This window comes from Ctenopharyngodon idella, chromosome 7 (genome assembly GCF_019924925.1).
Source record: "Ctenopharyngodon idella isolate HZGC_01 chromosome 7, HZGC01, whole genome shotgun sequence".
Lineage (NCBI taxonomy): Eukaryota > Metazoa > Chordata > Actinopteri > Cypriniformes > Xenocyprididae > Ctenopharyngodon > Ctenopharyngodon idella.
Genome location: NC_067226.1, coordinates 47204996 through 47224054, shown reverse-complemented (window position 1 = coordinate 47224054; position 19059 = coordinate 47204996). Strand labels below are relative to the sequence as shown.

Here is a 19059-nt window from a genome sequence, read left to right as displayed (position 1 = left end):
TAATAGTACGCACTCAAATGATTATTTGCAAATTTGGCAGATTTATTTTCTGTTATATTTACATTGAACTGTTTCTTTCCAACCACTTTTGGATGACAAAAAATGCTAATGTTGTTGTTGCTGCTGTTTTGCTGTATTCCAGGTTTGGGAGCAGTTGATTGCTTCAAAGTCCCCCATGGTGAATGTGTTCATGGCAGTTCCCACCATCTACTCAAAACTCATTGAATATTACGACCAACATTTTACTCAACCTCGAGTTCAAGACTTCATCAGGGCTGTGTGCAAAGAGAGAATACGGTACCATCCTCTCTCTCTCTCTTTCTTTTAGAACAAACAACATTAATTTAGCTAGACTCACAGATCCAACCAACTAGAGCATCTCCTCCCAAATTCTCTTTTATTCTTCAGTAGAGCTACATCAAAGAAGAGCCTTCAAACCTTTATATAGCTCAGTCACGGAAGCTTCTGTGTACTTTACCTCAGGGTCAAATGCTCAAACAAGACTTTTTGAAGAAAAACAAACAGTGCATAATTTGTGGAAAATTAAATGGTGGCCAATTCTCTCTCTGTGTCGCTCAGGTTGATGGTATCTGGTTCCGCTGCTCTTCCGCAGCCCGTCCTGGAGCGCTGGGCAGAGATCACGGGTCATGTGCTGCTGGAGCGCTATGGCATGACTGAGATTGGCATGGCGCTATCAAACCCACTTAAGGGACCACGTGTACCCGGTACTGCACCACTTCATAAATGTGTGATACATGACTGCTAGCAACAATAATAAATAGCACGTATGCATTCTCTTAACAAAAATTAATAATAGCTATGCTTCCATCCACCTATTTTTATGCGTATTTTGGGAAATCGTTTAAAAAAACGCTGGAACGAAACACCAAGATGTGCATTAAAAAGTGCTCAATTGAGGCGGATACATTTTTTTATCCCACAAGAGCTGCTATGGAAACACAAAAAACCTCATGTGACTTCGCCTCAGCAGAGGATGTGATTGGATAACTGGACTAACCGGCGGACCAATCGCATCGCAGTATCTCAAATGTTGGTTTGGTGGTTCTGAAACGCCTCAGTCAAAGTGTGTCATCAGAATGATTTGGTTTAATTCCCTCCAGAAGCATCTCACACGATTGTGTTCCCAAACACCAGCATCCGAACACGAGAACATGACAGCGTTTATTGTGTTTCGTCTGACGCTCTGAGACCAACTCATTTATGATGGAGGAAAAAAAGAGCAAGATTGCAGCAACTTACATTTTTGTTACTGATATTTTGCTCCAATTTCCCAGGAAGTGATGATTTTGTTCTCTTGAACACGTGGGATTGAAACGCTGCTTTATTTTACAAATGTTTTATGCGTTATTCCAATTTTGCGCATAAGTTAAATTTGTAACTTTGGATGGAAACAAAGCTAACGGTAACCAAACTTACTGTCACCAATACAGAAATTCAACTAGAGATTCCAAAAGCTTGTTTGAAGGAGATCCCATATTAATCTATTGTGGATTTACAGCAAGTAATTTTAAATTAGGACTGCTTCGATATTAGATTTTCACTTCACGATTATCGTCGCCAAAACAGTTTGCAACAACAATATTATTGCAATATCTATAAAAAAAAATGTAAATAAATTTAAAGTTTAGTTGGGTCAGCACAATTTAGTTGGTTTTGGTCAAATTAATTTACTCTAGTATGTTTAACTTTATTACATTTGTCAAATTAAATTTTCTTATGTTGGTCCAACTTAATTTTTTTATTAATTTACCGAGGTTTACTCTTCAGCACAATGGTAACCACAAAAGTCATTATAGAAACTCTTCCAAATGTCCAACATAACTGAGCATTACACTGCAAAAAAAATGCTTTTCTTACTTAGTTTTTTTGTCTAGTTACCAGTTCAAATATCTAAAAATTCTTAAATCAAGAAGAATTTTCTAGACAAGTAAAAATTATTGTCTTGTTTTCAGAAAATTCAAAATTAAGTGAGTTTTTGCTTAAAACAAGTAAAATAATCTGCCAATGGGGTAAGCAAACTAATCCTATTTCAGACTGAAAACAAGATTATTTTGCTTACCCCATTGGCAGATTATTTTTGCTTATTTTAAGCAAAAACTCACTTAATTTAGAATTTTCTGAAAACAAGACAATAATTTTTACTTGTCTAGAAAATTCTTCTTGATTTAAGAATTTTTAGATATTTGAACTGGTAACAAGACAAAAAAACTAAGTAAGAAAAGCATTTTTTTTGGAGTTTAAACACTAAGATGAATTTCCCTTTACTGAAATAACACTTAAGGCTGATTTATACTTCTGCGTTGGACCTACGTCGGAGCCTCTGCACCGTAGGCTATGTGTCTGTTTTCATTTATTCTTCTGCGTTGTTGTCCGCGTCGACATGCAGGCAGACCACTAGGAGGCAGTGTCCACGGTCATGTTGAGTATCAAGGCAAAAGCTGAAGAAGAAGCAGCTTGTCATGTACGTTGTCAGAAAAGCTTACAAATAGAAGCGGCAGAGAAGCGGCAAATAGGTAACTACTTTTGTTGCAGTTTGACTGTATGTGTCCCCTGAAAAAGAGCGTTTTTCATTCCTATGGAAGTTGAAAACGCTCGCTCTTCTCCTATTACTCCGCGCCAGTTTTTTGACCTGAGGGAGGGGTTCTAACAGACCAATCACAGCGCTTGCGGTCCACATAGAATTGACGCGTTGTTACGTTTTTGAAGAGGTGCACGTCAGGCTACGTCGTAGGCTACGCGTGGTACAAACAGCCTACGGCGTGCACTCGACGCAGAAGTATAAATCAGCCTTTAATCCCCAAATTTACTCTCCTAATGCAGTCCCTTCAAAGCATGCTGGGAACTACAGATCCACTGCCCAGTTAGTGATGTCAACAAAAATGATTCATGTAGTTTTAACACAAATTAATTAAGTAAACTTTTCAGATTTAAATATATTAAGTGGATTGAACACAATAAAATTAAGTTGTGACAAAATATTCAAAAATTGTTCTGCTTTAGCTCATGAACAAGAGGCAAAACTCATTTTTGAGTGTAAGATATTTTGGTGTTAACTGGTTACCATGTTAAACTTGTTCAATTAAGATCCAACCAATCAGCTGAGATGATTGTGAATGCTAAGGAATAGCTCTCTCATGGTTCTGTCGGATGCTGAAATGCGGTGGTTTGGGTTTTTATTATCATCTTTGTTTCGTAACTTTTGCTTCTACAGATGTTTAGCTTTAACGTTTCATCTCTGTAAAGGTATGTTGCTGTTTTTTTCTCAGACAGTTTATGATGGCAAGTCGTCAGATCAAACTCCGTTCTGAAGTAGTTTGTTTGTTTGTCTCTCTTTCGTCTGTGTTTTGTTGTTTTCATGTGATTATCTTCTGAGAAACTCTCCATGGGTCTTTCTGAGTGATCAAACTGCTCCTGTCAGCTTCCACGTCTCTTTTTAGTGTCGGTATCAAAGCACTTTTAGTGTTCTTCTCGCAATTTCTTTGCATTGCTCCGGGTGTCTGAGGATTGTTTTGTTCGTCTTTCGACATGCGAAGGTGCTAGCGTTGCTGTCAGAGGCGGCTTGTGTGCCTTGTAGTATTATTAGTGAATAGTTGGGAAGAAAGAATGAGCTGGAGTTAATGCTCAGAGGTGATGATTAAGAGGAGTTTGCCATGGTTAACATTTCTTGCTCTGCCCCACGAGACGCCAGAGAAGTAGGTTGAAGTCAATCAATATCAGTCACAGGGTTGACTGTGATCACCAGAGATGAGTCTGATCTAATGTGAACCAAATTTTGTTGTGACAGAACATTGATGTTGTAAAGATCTAAGTCTACTGAAGAAATTGTCTGGATTTTCATTTCAGTCAGTTGAGGAAATAATGCAGTTCTTGATTTCATTGATTTTAAAGAGATCTCAGGAACTCATGAACTGGATTAGGCCATTGTTCTAGTTGAAATAAATGTTAATGTTTTAAGTAGTGATGCACTGAAATGAAAATTCTGGGCTGAAACCGAAACCGACAATCCAGGATGCAATTTAAATTGCACATAAGGCAGTTTTTATATCAATTCTTTGTAACACTTTACTTTATAAATAATGCATTACAAAAGTATTTTAATGCATTAATTATGCCTTGTAATGCATTGTATGGTCTCATTAATAATTGTTACCGCTGTTGTAATACATTATAATACTGATCTATTCATTGTTACACCTTTAGAAAGTATAATGCATTTAAACACAATTTCAGATGTAACAACACTGTAAAAAAGAATTGTTGGTTTAACTTAAAGTAAGTCACCCGGTTGCCTTAAAATTTTGAGTTTATTGAAATTAAAAATTTGAGTTAATACAATGAAGATGATTAATTTAATCAACAGAAACTTAAAATATTATGTTATCTGAACCACATTAATAATTTAAGTTGATTTGACAAAAGAAAAAAATGTTGTTATAACAAAGCATGATAATATTTTTTTTAAAGTGAAGGAATCTGCAAATATTATAATGCATTTTAACTTTGGTTAGTTATTTATGAAAAGATATAATGCATTATAACTTACCTTATGAATACTTTTTTATAATGCATTATACATGAAGGATTTAAGTAAAGTGTTACCCAACTTTTGTTTCTACTCTAGTTTGTTGGTGAAATATAAACATTTAAACAATGGCTGTAATATTTGTTTTCAAGACAGATTTATTCAAACATGCATTAAAAAAATAAAGACATCACTAACAGGTTTAGTAAAAACACAATGAATATGTAATACAGTAATCACAGCATAATAGAGAGCGGCAAAACAGCATTTATTCTTTTTTTGTTGTTGATAAAATTGACAAAATGTGAAAGTTGAGACTTTGTTTCATGTTAAAAGTAGCAAAGCACAAAGATTACTGCGATTATTGGATTGAAGACGCAGTACAAATGTTCACGCAGAGACTAAAAGATCGATCTTGAGATTTGAGAATCCATATCAGTATAGATTAAAATTGAGAAATCGATATTGTCCACCCAGCTGACACATTTAACCTTTGTAGTCCATGTTGTGCATGAAATAGATGCTTAATAGTTTAAATGCGCCATTGGAGAAGTGCTAATTAAACATCGTTGTTGGAAAATCATGTTCGAAATCGGAAATTTCTGATTCGGACGGAAAGTTTTGGTAGCCAAAATTTCGGTGCATCCCTAGTTTTAGGACCAGTTGCTAATGTTAATTTAAAAAATGGATAGATCTTCTACCAATTGTAAAATACACAAAAGAGTATCAGCTTCAGCTATGATACTAAACTGTTAAACTTAGTGAGGGTCTACATCTTTTAGCAGAAGGATGACATTAAATTGATTTAACGATATGCAGAAATACAAAACATAATTTTTCAGATTTAATTTTCAAACATAAGCAAGAGATCCTGTTTTTACATACTCTATAGATGTTATTTATAGTTATTTATATTGCTTTTCTCACACATTTTCACTCTCTCTCTCACTCCTTCACCTGATTAATTTCTTTTTAGCTGTTCCTCACTAAATTCTCCACCTCATTTTTCTCACTCACAAACATCACTCTCTCTATCATAGCTGGATACACTGAGACATGTCGGTAAATTAGTGCAGATGGAGTAAACAAGTAATTTTAATAAAAAAAATCTATAGGGCATCATAAAATGAAACAAATTCAAATACTACAATATAACAAACAATAATAAATGATCAAAGTAGGATTATTAGTGGAGTTATTAGTGGCCAATTTAGAAGCATAAATTCAGCTGCTACCTGCTACTGTCTTGTTTCTCACACTTAGGGTGTGTTACAATACCTCAACGCCCTCACAATCATCCAGAACACTCTCAGAAAAAAGGTACAAAAGCTGTCACCTTTCAAAAGGCAAACATTTGTACCTTATTTACCCCTAAAGGGTGCATATTTGTACTTTAAAGGTACATATTAGTACCTTTTGAAAGGTACACTCTAAAAAATGCTGGGTTAAAAACAACCGAAGTTGGGTTGAAAATGGACAAACCCAGTGATTGGGTTGTTTTAACCCAGTGGTTGGGTTAAATGTTTGCCCAATGTGCTTTTATTTAACTCAACTATTGTTTAATAATTACTATATGGCTGGCTTAAAATGAACCCAAAATATGTTGGAAATTAACATTCATTAATATGTTTAATAAATGAACATTTATTAATAAGTTTAAATGTATAATAATTAAACAATAAACATTTATTAAATTGGTTATTAATAAATGTTCACCTTTTCATTATTATTGTTTCCTCTAGTAATTATGTGTCTGATTTTTAATTTCCAACCTATTTTGGGTTCATTTTAATCCAGCCATATAGTCATTTTTAAACAATAGTTTAGTTAAATAAAAGCACATTGGGCAAATATTTAACCCAACTGCTGGGTATGTCCAATTTCAACCCAACTTGGGTTGTTTTTAACCCAGCATTTATTTAGTGTGTATGTGTGTGCTGTTGTACCGCAGTGACAGCTTTTGTGCTGTTTCTTTTGAGAGTATAGCATTGAGTTTTACACAGGCAAACACCATTGACATTTTCAAGATAATGTACAAATCTAGTTAAACAAGCAGTTCAGAAGGGTAAACTAGAGAAAAATAAATCAAATTGTGCCAATAGTTGTAACAATGCACATACATTCTGCTTCCTTCAGTGTTGTACTAGGAGGTGCCGCCACTCCCTGTGGATTGTGCTCATTGTGGATTGCTGTGCGAGAGGCTTTGAATAAAACATGAGTGTGTGTGTGTGTGTGTCCTCTGTTTTAATGAGGGCTTGTGATGGGCAGAGGGACTGGAGGCTTGTTAATGGCTTCTTTAGGCAGTCCGGGTGCTATTGTGTCCTTTTCTCATTTTGTGATAGGAATGCTGCTACAGTGACAACCACATTCCAGTATATACTCACATGCGATCATATCCCAGTGGACACCGAACACAGACCTCAGATCAGCCCCCGTCTCATTAATATTCACACTCAAGCCCCTAATGGCCGGATTTCACATACGTGTGTATGTAGGAGTAAGACATTCCTTCAGCTCTGTAAATCTGTGCTGCAGCTCTACAGTGCTGGCTGGGTTTATTAGTCAGATCAAGCACGTTTTACAATAGGCTGACGTTTTTCCTCCAAACATTAGTATGTTGCAGATGCTGGAACATTTTGACCATGGAGATTTTGCAAGAAGAGCATTATTTTATTAGCAATATTATTTCTCACAGAATCCACAATTAAGCTTCTCCAAACACCAAATGCAAGTAAAAATTGAGTAATTAAATAAAATTTGGACATATAATTTATGCTTTCGATCACAATGAAGAAAAATAGTAAAGCTGCTCGACTCCAGATAAATTGAGAATCACGATTGTTTCGGTTCAAATAGAGATCACGATTCTTACACGGTTCTGAATAGACAGCTAAACAAAATGTAATTTACTAGAGGTTCTGACAAAATGTTACTTGCTGCAGTCTATTTTGGAGAATGTAATTTGAATTATTATTTTTTTTAAATAATCTTGTTGAGTGAATGATTCAATGACTCACTCATAAAGACTTCACTTGTTTCATTACTGGATGAATCAGCGTTTTTTAACAAATCTCTTCAATGAATGATTCAATGACAAATACATTATTTAATAGGCACTTGATGTAATTGATACAGTCTTTATTTGAAGTGTCAAGTTCACTACCGTAGACATCAGTGTTTTGCATGTTTTGCAATAGGCTGACGTTTTTCCTCCAAACATTAGTATGTTGGAGATGCTGGAACATTGAATTTTGACCATGGAGATTTTGCAAGAACAGTATTATTTTATTAGTAAGATTATTTCTCCCAGAATCCATAATTAAGCCACTCCAGACACCAAATGCAAGTAAAAATTGAGTAATTAAATAAAATTTGGCCATATAATTAATGCTTTCGATCACAATAAAGAAAAATGGTAGACCAATAGTAGAGCTGCATGATTCTAGATGAATTGAGAATCGCGATTGTTTCGGTTCAAATAGAGATCACGATTCTTCCACAATTCTGAATAGACAACTAAACAAAATTTTATTTACTAGAGGTTCTGACAAAATGTTAATTGCTGCAGTCTATTTAAAAAAAAAATGTAATTTGAATTACTTAAAAAAATCGAGTTGAGTGAATAATTCAATGACTCATTCATAAAGACTTGTTTCATTACTGGATGAATCAGTATTTTTGAACGAGTCTCTTGAATGAATGATTCAAAGACAAATACATTTTTTTAACAGGCACTTGTTGCCACCTACTGGTGTAGCAATGTAATTGATGCAATCTTTATTTGAAGTGTCAAGTTCGCTACTGTAGACATCAGTGTTTATATCCGAACTATAAACTTTGGTAACACTTTAGTATAGGGAACGCATATTCACTATTAACTACGACTTTTCCCTCAATAAACTCCTAATTTACTACTTATTAATAGCTAGTAAGCTAGTTGTTAAGTTTAGGTATTGGGTAGGATTAAGAATGTAGAATATGGTCATGCAGAATAAGGCATAAATATGTGCTTAATAAGTACTAATAAACAGCCAATATTCTAGTAATATGCATGCTAATAAGCAACTAGTTAAAAGACCCTAAAATAAAGTGTTACCTAAACTTTTATCCCAGTACTTTTGTGATCATTTGAATTATTGTAACCCGAATGATAATGTGTGGCTGAAAAGACTGTTTGTGAAGCTGTTTCATATCTATACATGACAACTGCTCTCTCTGGCTCAGAACGCAGATCTGAATGTTCGCTGTGATCGTACCTGTCAAAGGTTTAATAGACGTAGAGCTGAATCACTGTCATTTAGGAATAAGATCACGTGTTTCGATCGAGATCGCGAACTTTTAATGTTAAATAAGTCTGACCAAAAACTGCATACAAGTCACAGAAATTAAAATATCAAGAGAATATAATCAAGTTGTGTTTATTGAAAATGTCTCTGTGTTTTCCAGGTGCTGTTGGAGTACCTCTGCCAGGAGTGGAAGTGCGTATCATGATGACAAACACCACCAGCACTGTGATTGCTGAGGGCAACAGAAAGGGAACCCAGGTACCGAATTCGTCTGTATGAACGTGCAACAGGAGTACCAATTGTTACATTAATTTCCTGACAGTTAAAAATAGAGCATGAACGAAAATGTACAGCTCATTTAGTCAAACTGACTGATAAGCATTATTATATAGCACAACCTTATTATTTGAACTGATTCATTTCGGTCATTTTGAGTGGGAGTTCCTTTAAAACAGAAATGCTACCCATAATTTAAAATGGGCTTGTTCAGGAAAAGGTGGATAGTCATTCACTAAGTATGCATACACACTTTCTTGTGCATAAAACACACAAAAATCACGATGAAACAATAAGTACGCATTTAAATTGATCAAAATATAGGATCAATTTTGTTTTTAAGTATGCAATAATTAGTGAAGAAAACCCACTGGCTTTGAGTCCTTCGAGTTTCTGGACCTGTTTTATTCTCAGGTGAAGGCTGGTTTGGAGGGGAAGGAGGGCGAACTGTTGGTTCGAGGTTCTTCTGTCTTTCAGAAGTACTGGAACAAACCTCAGGAGACAGCAGACACCTTCACTGAGGACGGCTGGTTCAAAACTGGTATAGCTCTCACGCTTACTTTGTGCTCGTCTGTTATGCTAATACATGTACAGTATATGTCTACACAGTGTGTTCTGTGGGGTTGACATGCTCGAGTGGAGCTTGATGAAGGTTTGACTGTCTGTCTGAGATAAATCAGTGAAACCAGCAATGTGAGGATGAGGAGAAGACGGCATTATGGTCCAGTTTGATACTATAAAAGCAGGACATAAAGTGAAAGGAATTGATTTCAGTTTGTTTTTTTACGGAGACGCATTTTATAGCTTCAGATAACTTAAAATATGTATGAGGCATGGACAACTTTATGGCAATTTTGTATCTTTACATCCCATGTTCCTTGAATGGGATATTTAAAACTCTTTAAAATATATTTGTGCTCTATGAAAGAAAGTCATAGGGGTTTGGAACACCATGACTAAATAATGACAGAATTTTATAGATGACAAAACTATTCCTGTAATAAAATAAAAAAATGTAAATACAAATGTGGAGGGAGAGAGAGACAGAGTTGCGATGCTCCACGGTTCTGTCACACTCCATTACACAGCGCCATCCCATAATAAGAGAGAGCGCACACCAGCCTGCAGTGTGTGTGTGTGTGTGTGTGTGTGTTCATGGACAAAACAATTTCTGAAGCAGACTAACTGCTTCTTATTAGTATCAAAGACTTTAGATATACAAAGACGGCACACTCATTTTGCTACGAATGGGAGAAAGTGCAACACGCAATATGGTGGAATAAGTCCTGCCTTCTAAATAAAAGAGCCCATCGCTGATCGGTAAAGTCATCGCGTCACTGAAGCTGCTGTTAGAAGCTCCGGTTGCTTTAGAAACAGTCAGTGTTCTGAGATGACTGCACATGCGCAATGGCTTGTCTAGTCTGAAAAATTCAGTTTTTTGTCGTGATTTAAGCGTTTTGAGACAAAATTTATGAGACAGTTGTTGTCATTGGTGATTTCAAATATGAAATTTAATTGTAAGCTTGGTGAACAGCTTTGGAGAATTTGATGTTTCCCCATTCAAAGAGACTTGCACGACTGAAATAGGCATTTTAAAGATGGCCGCCGATTGACATGACTTGCTTTAAAGGGATAGTTCACCCAAAAATGAAAATTATCCCATAATTTACTCACTCTCAATCCATCCTAGGTGTATATGACTATCTTCTTTCAGTCAAACACAATCGGAGTTATATTAAAAAATATCCTGCTCTTCCAAGCTTTATAATGTGAGTGAATAGTAACAGATTTTGAAGCCCAAAAAAGCGCATCCATCTATCATAACAGTAATCCATACGACTCCATTGGGTAATAAAGATATTACGAATAACGAAATAGTAAATCGTGCGTGTGATTTAGCAAACCGAGGGAACATAAATCGTGCACGCGATTTATAAATCGAGGGAACAAAATAGTAAATCATGCACGTGATTTATAAATTGAGGGAACGAAATAGTAAATCGTGCACACGATTTAACAAATCACGGGAACGAAATGGTAAATCTTGCACGTGATTTATAAATCGAGGGAACGAAATAGTAAATCGTGCACGTGATTTAGCAAATCAAGGGAACGAAATAGTAAATCGTGCACGCGATTTAGCAAATCATGGGAATGAAATAGTAAATCGCGCACGCGATTTAGCAAATCATGGGAACGAAATGGTAAATCGTGCACGCGATTTATAAATCGAGGGAACGAAATAGTAAATCGTGCACGCGATTTAGCAAATCAAGGGAACGAAATAGTAAATCGTGCACGTGATTTAGCAAATCAAGGGAACAAAATAGTAAATCATGCACGCGATTTATAAATCGAGGGAATGAAATAGTAAATCGTGCACGCGATTTATAAATCGAGGGAATGAAATAGTAAATCGTGCACGCGATTTAGCAAATCGAGGGAACGAAATAGTAAAGCGTGTGCATGATGTAGCAATTCAAGGGAATGAAATAGTAATTCGTGCGTTTGTTTTTTTTTCCGTTTTTTTTTTTTTTTGCATGTCATGTGCGAGGCTCCGTACACCTGCAAACACTCCACATCTTTCTAATAAGCTAAGCTGTTTTGTATATTTATATATTCTGTTGCTCCATAAGCACCACCTACTGACAGAGATTGAATTTGCATTTTCATTCAGCCCATCTGCTGTTTAAATCGACTTATATTTTTACAAATCATACACACAGTGTTGTTAATCGGTGGATCGAAAAGAAGCAAATGTGCGTTCTGAAAATCTGAACAGTTCACTAATCATTTAGTCAGTTGAAGAACAATTAATCGACCATCCTGCCCATCCCTAATATGAAACCTTCTGCTCATTCCCTTTTCACCTGCAACCTGGAAAATGACTTGTTCTTATTCCTGAGTTTTCTGGATGTTTCAGTCCATCTGCTCACCCTCACACCCTCACATTTCATCATCACACTCTCAGAGAGAGAGAGATAGAGCGGATCAATGCGGCCCGTGTCTGCCCGGCTGTGTCTCTAATAGTGTAAGTGTGGCTGCAGGCTGTGACTGGCACCTCTATAGATCATCTGTCACCCTCTCTACAGCGCTCACTTTCTGCCAATCCTCATGCTCCGTTCTTCCCATTGATTTTTATGCGTGCCTTTATGTTCCCTCTCCCTCCTGTTTCTCTCTTCTTCCGTATCTCTCTTGTTCTTTTGTTGTTGCTGCGAATCTCGGACTGTTGGAGACTCTGTCAGCAGTACACACACACACACACACACTCACACACACTCTCACACCCACACCCTCATTAACTCTGGTTGAAGGTCATTAGGATTTCGTAATAAATATCTGGGATCATTATCTTCATCTGGCCCTGGCTTCTGCTTTACTCTTTCTGCAAGTGAAAAATTAACTCAATAACCTGCTATTCATCTTTTTGTCCACAGACTCAGTCTAGTCTTGTGTAGCCAGGCGTTTTACTATCAGCTTAAAGTCTGGTCCAAACGCAGCTTATTCTGGCCAAGAACCGCCAACTTAGGCAGTGAGAGGGTGCCTGACCAACATAAAACCTTTCTCAATGAAAATATATTAGTGTAATTTGATTGAAAAGTTGAATTGAAAATGTTTCTTATTTGATAGTGCTTAATCCTGTTCTGTACACACACAGTTCTAGTGTTAATTTTGGCAGCCATTTTTGATTTAGTCTTAGTCTTCATCTTCAGACGAAAATGCTTACTAGTCTTAGTCACATTTTAGTCATTTTGGTCTTTCATAGTTTTAGTCGACAAAAAGTCATTGCATTTTTGTCAACTTTTAGTCATTACGTTTAGTCAAGTCATTTTGGTAGCTATTTTATATGTAGTCTTTAGACAAAAATAGTCATTATAATTTTTCTTTCTTTAGACCAATTCAATTAAGAAATAAGAATTTGAATCAAGGTAATAGGCTATATTGACATTGCACTCTAGGCAGTAGCACTTCTGCAATTCTACATATCCCTTTTCCTTAGTGTACTTTGATTGCAGATTTAGTCACGGCAAACGGCGCAAGCGGCTCGTGACTGAATGACACGTATTAAAAATCTTAAATGAAGATCGCTGAACTCCAGCTTACTTATTTGTCTGTGTTTTCAGATCATCCACGCTTCTTCTGCAGTGTAGAGAAAGTTGGTTGCCAGATTGCAAAGATTAAGTAAAACCAGGTAGAAAATGTGTTTTTTTTTTTTTTACAGAAAAGCTCTGATTGCTGGTTAAAATTCTTGAAATCTGGCAACCGTAACCATGAAAGCTCGTAAAAACAGTCTGTAATGTTTTGTCTCCTCCTTTATTCGACAAAAACAAAGAGTGATTTTAGTCAAGTTTTTATTTTTTAACCACATTTCAGTCTTGTCTTTTTTTCATCAACAATATTGCATGTTGATATAGACACAGTTATCATTTCGACGTTGGTGTCGTCTCGTCATCGTCTCATCTTAGCCATGAAAAATAAAGATTTTTTGTCATAGATTTTGTTAACAAAATTAACACTGCACAATTCAGTCATTTACAGGAGTGACAACCGCATTCTACAACCAAATAAACTCCTGAAAAAATGTGACAACTGCATTTACAAAAATTTAACGGAACAGAACTACTTGATGATGTATTTTAATGTGCACCAGAAATGTTTTGCTCTTCTTTATGTGCGGTGCAAGAAATCACAGGGAAAGCTGTACGAGCCTCGACTTGTTCGGGTTGCCAGATCTTGCTAGAAAAACAGCGAACAGGCCCACAATAAATCAAAATAAATCCAAATGCTTTATGCTGAAAATAAGGCCAAAATATCATGACCTGCTTACTTTAATAACTCCCTAATTTCGATAGCTTTGTGAGCCAAGCTGAAACAACAAGCCCAAACTCGCTTATAATAAGTGGACATGGCAACACTGCAAGAGCCGCTCTATAAAGCAGCCTTTCAAGCATAAGCAAAACATGACGCCTCCGTCGACTGTGCTTTAGTTGAAAATGCTGAACATAGCGAGTCTTTTATCGCTGTAATATTTATTTGGTCAGAATAGCGGATATCAGTTTCGGGAGCGAGTCGTGTAAGTGGATTTGCTTTGGCAGCAGAAAACAGCATCTTCTCGACATGTCAACAACACGAACCAAACTGTCTTAGATACAACTACAGTGTTTGAAGGCGGGGCAAAGGAGACGTCGTTCGCCAGCAGCCAATGAAAACCAGGCTGGCATTATGCAATTTTTTTTACAAACATAAGTAGATTGGAATTACTGACAACTCGTTTCAGGCAGTTCAGAATCGCCTCTTTCTTTTACAAGTCAGTAACTTTATTTGTTGTGCACTTTGATCTTTGAAAGTTTGCAGACTTTTACAAAGCTATATTACACTATAAAGTTAATATTTGAAAAAGCATACTAGGGGCACTTTAAGTCACACAAGTCTGTCTCTGGTTATATGTTTTATAGTTTCCATGTTGTAGTAACATCATTATTGTCCCACATGCTGTAAACAACCACTTTATTTATTCTAGCAGACAAACAGGAAGGGAAAAGTGAGAATATGAGAAAAGAAATAAAGCAAGGGTTGAGGTGATGCCCTCTTCTCTAGCAGGACAGCTTTTTCCTGGAATGAATTACGCTCTGGGAAACAATAAATAAAAATAAATAAATAAGCCGAGGCTGCGTGCAAAGAAGCATTAGCAATTTTCCAAATGCTGCGCACACATAGTTATGAATAATGGAGGCCTGCTAAAAGTCGTGTGCGCTCGGGTAAGCACTGGTTAGGGAATGCACATTAGCCCAGCTGCTCGTAAATAACGGGAGCGAGGTGGTAACGGGGTTGACTCCGGAGCACTGGAGCGCTGGGCAGAATGTTAACTAGCTGTTTCACTCGCTCTCTCTCCACTGTGGCTGTTCGGAGATCAGATTGTAGATGGTTATTAATGATCTATGGAAGAGTTTGTGTGTTTTATTTGCTTTGTTCTGTGCATCAGTGTTTTCAGTCTACTGGGCGGCCAATTCATCACCCAGCCCTGTTCTCCAGCGATCCCAGCCTTCGCATTCAGTCATCTCTCTCTCCTATGTGTTCTTCCTCACCATTCTTTTGCTCATCTTTCTTTCTGACCTCCACCCTCAGGTCACACACCCTCCTCAATGACCTCTCGAACACACACATACACACTCTTCGACTAAGATTAAACTCGCCATAGGGAGGTCACAAGTCTAATCAAGACAGTTTCAGCTCTCTGTTTACAAATTATTATTACTTTTTTATAAATACTACTTGTACAAAAAAATGTTTGGGATATTTAAGATTTTTTTGAAAGAATTCTCTTCTGCTCACCAAGGCTGCATTTATTTGATCGGTAAAAACAGTAATGTTGTGAAATATTATTACAATTTTAAATAGCTGTTTTCTATGTGAATATATTGTAAACTGTAATTTATTCCTGTGATCAAAGCTGAATTTTCAGCATCATTACTCCAGTCTTCAGTGTCACATGATCCTTCAGAAATCATTTGCTGCTCAAGAAACATTTCTGTTGAAAACCGTGATACACTACCATTCAAAATACGATTTGCCCCAATTACCACATTAAATTGATCATTAAAAAACATTTATAATGTTACAAAAGATTTTTATTTCAAATAAAGGCTGTTCATTCAACTTTATATTCATCAAAAAAATACCAAAAATACTGTATTATGGTTTTCATGAAAATATTAACTCTTTCCCTGTCAGCATTTTTGATAATTTTCACAAAACTTTCATCATCCCCAGAATATTTTTTGAATGAATATCTGAACATGCAATATATCAAAAGAAAGAACAGAGCATCTGCTTAAAAAAACAAAATACTAACAACACAGGAAAGCCGGAAAATTCTGTCAAAGGTGGGGAAAGAGTTAAGCTGCAAAACATTTTACATTCACATTACATTTTAAAACAAAATAATGTAGAAAATAATATAGAAAAATATTTGGAAACACTTTGGTATGGGGAACACATATTCACTATTAAAGGGTTAGTTCACCCAAAAATGAAATTTCTGTCATTAATTACTCACCCTCATGTCGTTCCACACCTGTAAGACCTTCGTTCATCTTCAGAACACAAATTAAGATATTTTTGATGAAATCCAAGAGGTATATGACTCGTCCATTTAACCATCACTTTTAAGGTCCAGAAAGGTACTAAAAACATTGTTAAAACAGTCATGTGACTGCAGTGGTTCAACCTTAATGTTATGAAGAGACGAGAACACTTTTTGTGCGCAAAAACAAAACAAAAATAACGACTTTATTCAACAATCTCTTCTCTTCTGTGTCATTCTCATACGTTGTTTACATCCAGCGCTTCCAGGTTCTACGTTTGAACACTGACTCATTATTGGCCGGCTCCTGCGTCAGCGTCACATGCATGCATCGTGCTGATCACGTGATCATTCGGACGTAAACACGGAAGCCTTCGCTGTGCTTACTGCGGTAAGGATAATGACAGGGAAGAGAAGATATTGTTGAATAAAGTCGTTATTTTTGCTTTGTTTTTGTGCACAAAAAGTATTCTCGTCTCTTCATAACATTAAGGTTGAACCACTGCAGTCACATGACTGTTTTAACGATGTCTTTAGTACCTTTCTGGACCTTGAAAGTGTTGATATTGCTGTCTATGGATGAGTCATATACTTCTCGGATTTAAAAAAAAAAAAAAAATCTCTTAATTTGTGTTCTGAAGATGAAAGAAGGTCTTACGGGTGTGGAACAACATGAGGGTGAGTAATTAATGACAGAAATTAAATTTTTGGGTGAACTAATCCTTTAACTACAACTTTTGCATTAATAAACTCTTAAATTACTGCTTATTAATAATTAATAAGGTAGTTGTTGTTGTGTTTAAGTTTAGGTATGGGGTAGGAATTAAGTATTAATTAATAAAAACAAGACATGAGGGAATAGTGTACCATGTTTTAAAAAGAAAACTTTCAACAAGTTTTCTTGGACTTCTCAAAGACTCAGAATGGTGTTCCATCCTTGGCCTGAAAAAGTGCAATATTGTGATGTAAAATATGGCAATATTTGACCCAATCCTCTAAATTCATTGGACTCATTGGAAAAATGTTCAAAAATGTACCAATATATACAGCTGTCGTTTCCAGCTGAAATGAACACTAGATGCAGTAAAACAGCAAGCACTTTTAATCTTTTTCATATAAAATTATGATTACTGGGGCAGATTACCGATTAATAAAGGCTTATTTTTTCACGTTTCCTTGCACAATACTGTATTATGATATCAAAACACTTTTACCATAGTGCATGATTTGTAAACAAATACATTTTTACGTTTGCATAACATAACCAGCTCTATATGTTTGTCTTCTCTGGCGTAGTAAACTTGCTCAGCAGCTCAGCTGATACAGCAGTGCAGTTGTGATATGAGGCACTCAGGTACGAGTCTGTGAAACACCAGTCACGATAAAACAGCTCAAAGACTTGTAGACGCAAGCTGAAATGGCATGGTTGCTTCAGCAAATGTGCTTTTATGTCATTAGGTATGTTTAGGGTTTAGTGTAAATGGTGCGTTATTTTTAAACGCGATAGACCATTAACCTTTTAGCGCCATTCAATCCAGAACTGCCGCGATATGTACAACAACCTACATAATAAAACGTTGCCAGATTCACGTTCATATTTTTTTGATAAAACGGAATTCGTTTTTAGCGCCACCCACTGGACATTTCTCTTTGAAACTATCACAAAACGTGCAGGAAGAAATGTAATATTATGTCGCCACAGGTACGTTTTTCCAATGAACCTGGGTTCTCTAAATCTTCTATATATTTGAGATATTCTGGGAAGGTGACACACATTTGTCAGCTGTTGAATTGGGCCACATATTGAGTACAGGGACAATCTCTCTTTCTTCCTTTTGGAGAGCAGAAGAAAATCTGTCCCCAGTGCCATCACCCTGTTTTTGAGAGAGAGGCACACATGTTGGCAGATAGTGTTGCTGATTGTACTTTGCTTGACATTATGTGTGAGGAGTGAAAGGCAGTGAGAGGGAGAAGTGACGTTATTGTTGCCCGTCAAAGACAGCCATGTGCTATTTGAGGGCACTTCAAGGGACAGTTCACCCAAAAATGAAAAAGCTGTTATTATTTACTCGCACTCATGTTGTTCCAAATCTGTATGCATTTCTTTCTTCTGCAGAACATAAAAGAAGATATTTTGAATAATGTTGGTAGCCAAACAGTTTTGGTTCCCATTGACTTCCATTGTATGGAAGAAAAAATAAAATGGAAGTCTTTGTGAACCAAAACTGTTTGGCTACTAACAGTCTTCAAAATATGTTCCACAGAAGAAAGAATGACATGAGGGTGATTAATTGATAGGATTAGCATTTTGGGGGGACTATCCCTTAAAGGGGTGGTTGATTAATGATTTCACTTTTTTAACTTTAGTTAGTGTGTAATGTTGCTGTTTGAGCATAAACAACATCTGCAAAGTTACGACGCTCAAAGTTCAATGCAAAGGGAGATATTTTCTTTCACAGAAATCGCTTTTTGAGGACTACAACAAATGGCTGGTAGGGACTACAACGAGCTTCTTCCTGGAGTAGTGACATCATTAACCCTAAAATTTACATAAACCCCGCCCCCGAGAACACTCAACAAAGGGGGTGAGGCCATGTTGGGCTGCTTTAGAGAAGAGGAAGAGTTGTTGTAGTAGAGTGTTGTTGACATGCCGTCATTTTACGCCGGACTGCTTCACAAACGAACGCTGGATTTGAACAAAAGATTAACGTGACGGCACATGCTAGTCGATGAGTTGAATCAACTCCACAGCAACTACATAAGTTTATCCACTAACCATTCAGAAACGTCCAGTTTCATTCTAAAAGTTGTAACTTCTTCCTGAGTCTCTCCATCAGTGTCGACTCCGGTTTGAACAATGTAAGGCTGAA

General features: G+C 36.4%; 1 protein-coding gene across 2 annotated transcripts in view; it reads left to right on the top strand.

Moving 5' to 3' along the window:
* The window catches only part of acsf3 (acyl-CoA synthetase family member 3), a 54061-nt gene that overhangs the window by 16299 nt on the left and 18703 nt on the right, over positions 1 to 19059 (top strand). For both annotated transcript variants that reach the window (XM_051901125.1, XM_051901126.1), the window contains exons 4-7: positions 143 to 297; positions 580 to 725; positions 8990 to 9087; positions 9520 to 9646. In XM_051901125.1, the coding sequence (XP_051757085.1) occupies positions 143 to 297; positions 580 to 725; positions 8990 to 9087; positions 9520 to 9646 (526 nt within the window). The remainder of the gene's footprint in view (positions 1 to 142; positions 298 to 579; positions 726 to 8989; positions 9088 to 9519; positions 9647 to 19059) is intronic.